The sequence below is a fragment of the Arachis duranensis genome, chromosome 2, assembly GCF_000817695.3.
Source record: "Arachis duranensis cultivar V14167 chromosome 2, aradu.V14167.gnm2.J7QH, whole genome shotgun sequence".
Taxonomy (NCBI): domain Eukaryota; kingdom Viridiplantae; phylum Streptophyta; class Magnoliopsida; order Fabales; family Fabaceae; genus Arachis; species Arachis duranensis.
Genome location: NC_029773.3, coordinates 7,375,814 through 7,378,593, shown reverse-complemented (window position 1 = coordinate 7,378,593; position 2,780 = coordinate 7,375,814). Strand labels below are relative to the sequence as shown.

The 2,780-nt window shown below is 24.1% G+C and overlaps 1 protein-coding gene across 1 annotated transcript in view; it reads right to left on the bottom strand.

The window, feature by feature from the left end:
• LOC107473242 (acid phosphatase 1) overlaps positions 1 to 422 on the bottom strand; it is a 5,949-nt gene extending 5,527 nt beyond the window's left edge. Inside the window, exon 1 of the mRNA XM_052257719.1 lies at positions 4 to 422. Within this exon, the coding sequence (XP_052113679.1) occupies positions 4 to 273 (270 nt within the window). The 5' untranslated portion in view covers positions 274 to 422. The remainder of the gene's footprint in view (positions 1 to 3) is intronic.
• Between the last annotated feature and the right edge of the window lie 2,358 nt (positions 423 to 2,780).

Here is a 2,780-nt window from a genome sequence, read left to right as displayed (position 1 = left end):
AACGATGAGGTTCATATCCTGCAGGTACTGACCACCAGTCATGTACTGCTGCACGTGATTGTAGCATTCCAGTGGCACTGTCTTCCACGACCGCACATTGTTGGCCTCCACTCCTAACCTCCAGCTCAGGCAATAACCGTCGTTGTTATCATTTTCACTCTGCCTTTGTCTCCGTCTTCGCATCATCGCCTCCACCTTCGCCAGCGATGACATCAGCAAATACATCAGTGCCGCAAATGCTCGTCGCACCATCTTATTCGTCATTAACATCATCTTTAAATTTTGGTACAATAGAGGCAGGATGGAAAACAAATTTATTGAAAAAAAGACAAAAAGAAAGATAAGGAGGGGAAATTATTGATTAATGAAAAATGTGTGTAGTGGTGACGGAGTCCTACAGCTATAATTTCCATTAAGAATGATGCCACACTGATGACGAGTTCCCCACTCGCATTTATTGACATAACTTTGTATGCGTTGCGTCCATAGCGAAGTTTCATAGAAATCGAAAGGAAAAGGTGCGTATCTTTCCCTTTTTTATTTTTTATTTTTTTTTAAATTTCAGTAATATCTGAATTTTAATTGAATTATAATATAATTAATTTTGGTTAGACTATAGTTGACTCATTATAGATAAAAGTCCTTTGGCAATAATTTGTTTAGATTTTATTAATTTAAGACTTGGTTAATTTTTTTATAGTCTTTATGTATTTTTTATATTCTTTTTCTTGTAAAGAAATATAATGAACAATGCCTATTTCAAGTAGAGGTCTCAATTCAAATCTCAATCATAACTTTAGTAAAAAAATAATAATAATGAACAATTCACTTTGAAAATTATTAATTCCACTAGAAAGAATAAATTAAATAAAAAATTAATTATAAAATAATGATAGAGTTATAAGTAATAATAAATTATAGTCTAAAATAGTATAAAATAAAAGAATATTGAGAGTATTATAAAAAATATATAAATTTTATTTTTTTATTTAATTTTATAAAATTTGTCATTATAATTTTTGTATACTATTTATTATTATAGTTTTTTTATAATATAAATTAAATAAAAAATGAACTATAAATAATAACAAAATCATAATTAATAAAAAAACTAAAAATAATAAAAAAAATATTATACAAAAAAATATTAAAATAAAATAATAAAATAATATAAAAAATTTATTTAATATTTTATTTTTTTATTTAAAGATAATTCTAAATAATATAATCTAGATAATATTTATTTTACTATAATAGTTTTAATATAGAGTTATTAAAGACAAATCATATTAATACTAATTTACCTTTTATTAAAATGAAGTTTAGAAAATCATACAAACTTTTATTTATAAATTTTAGTTCAAACATATACATAGGTAGCTATATGCATGGAATAGAGGTCACTCTTTCACGTTTCCAAACGAGCATGAATGGGCTGAACTGAGTAGCAAGACGCATAGAAATGCTCCATCATCTTGCAATATGCACAAAATATAATTATATATAATACGTATTTTAAATATTTGTGGTATAAAGAGTTAAAATATTATTTAAAAATTATTAGTTTATATTTTTAGGATATTTAATTTAATTTGATGTATTTTAATTTTATTTATTTAATTATTAAATTAGATTTTATATTTGTGGATTTAGAATTTTTTATTTTAACCTAATAACAAAGTTATAGATAGTTAGATACCTTTTAAACTAAAGTGACAATTAGATCTTCGAAAATGTTGACCTTAAAATAATTAGTCTTTGAAAAAAAATACTAATTAGGTCTTTTAAGATAGTAAACAGTGGACATGTATGTTTTTCTGTCAATGAATAGCGTAAAACAAAATCGAATTGTCCATGTATTTTGTAATTTACAGTGGTGCATGTCTTGTTATTATCACACGAGCAGAAAACGATGTAGTTCTGGACAGTGAAACATTTATTATCTTTTGAGTTTTTATATATCATTTATTAACTGCTATCTATTTATCACAAATTCTATCGAAACAAGTGAAGTTCCTTTCCAAAAATTGTTATCTATATGACTATCTTTTATAGATAGACATGTTAGAGTAATTAACAGTACATATAAGTATTACCGTTAAGTTTTAGTTGATGAAATGATAGAAGAGCATCATATGTCCACTGTTTGCTATCCTGAAAAAATAAATTAGTACTTTTTTTTGTCTTTAGGGACTAATTAGTCCGAAGTCGAAATTTTCAAGAACCTAATTGTCATTTTACTCAAACTATTATAATTGTTATATTGAATGATGAGAAGAATGTCAAAACACTTCTTGATTTTGTGATAAAATCATTGTGTGGATAAATAAAATTGAGTAAATCTCTCTAAATAAAAAGTTGAGTGGATCCTTTCAATTCAGTTTCAAAATAATGGTGCAGACAAATTAGATTAAAAAATCATTTTTTTAGTACATCAAAAGATTAAATAAAAAATAGAATGATTTTTTTATATTCAATTTTAACCTATATTTTTATTTTTTATTTTTATTTTAATATTTTTTTATTCAATTTTAATTTTTGTCTTTTTGTTTATGTATTTTTTTTCTTTATCACTATGTTAGCAAATATCATCCAAATTAATCACTTTGAGATATTACACCCACCTAATTACCATTTAAAAATTATTTTGTGGATTGTTAAGATCAAATAGTATTTTATATTTTATAACCAAATATGATAATGAGAATCAATTAAAAAAAATAATAACTGGAGTATTTTTTAAGAGAAATATTTTGGGACCATCAATTTTAGTATTTTTT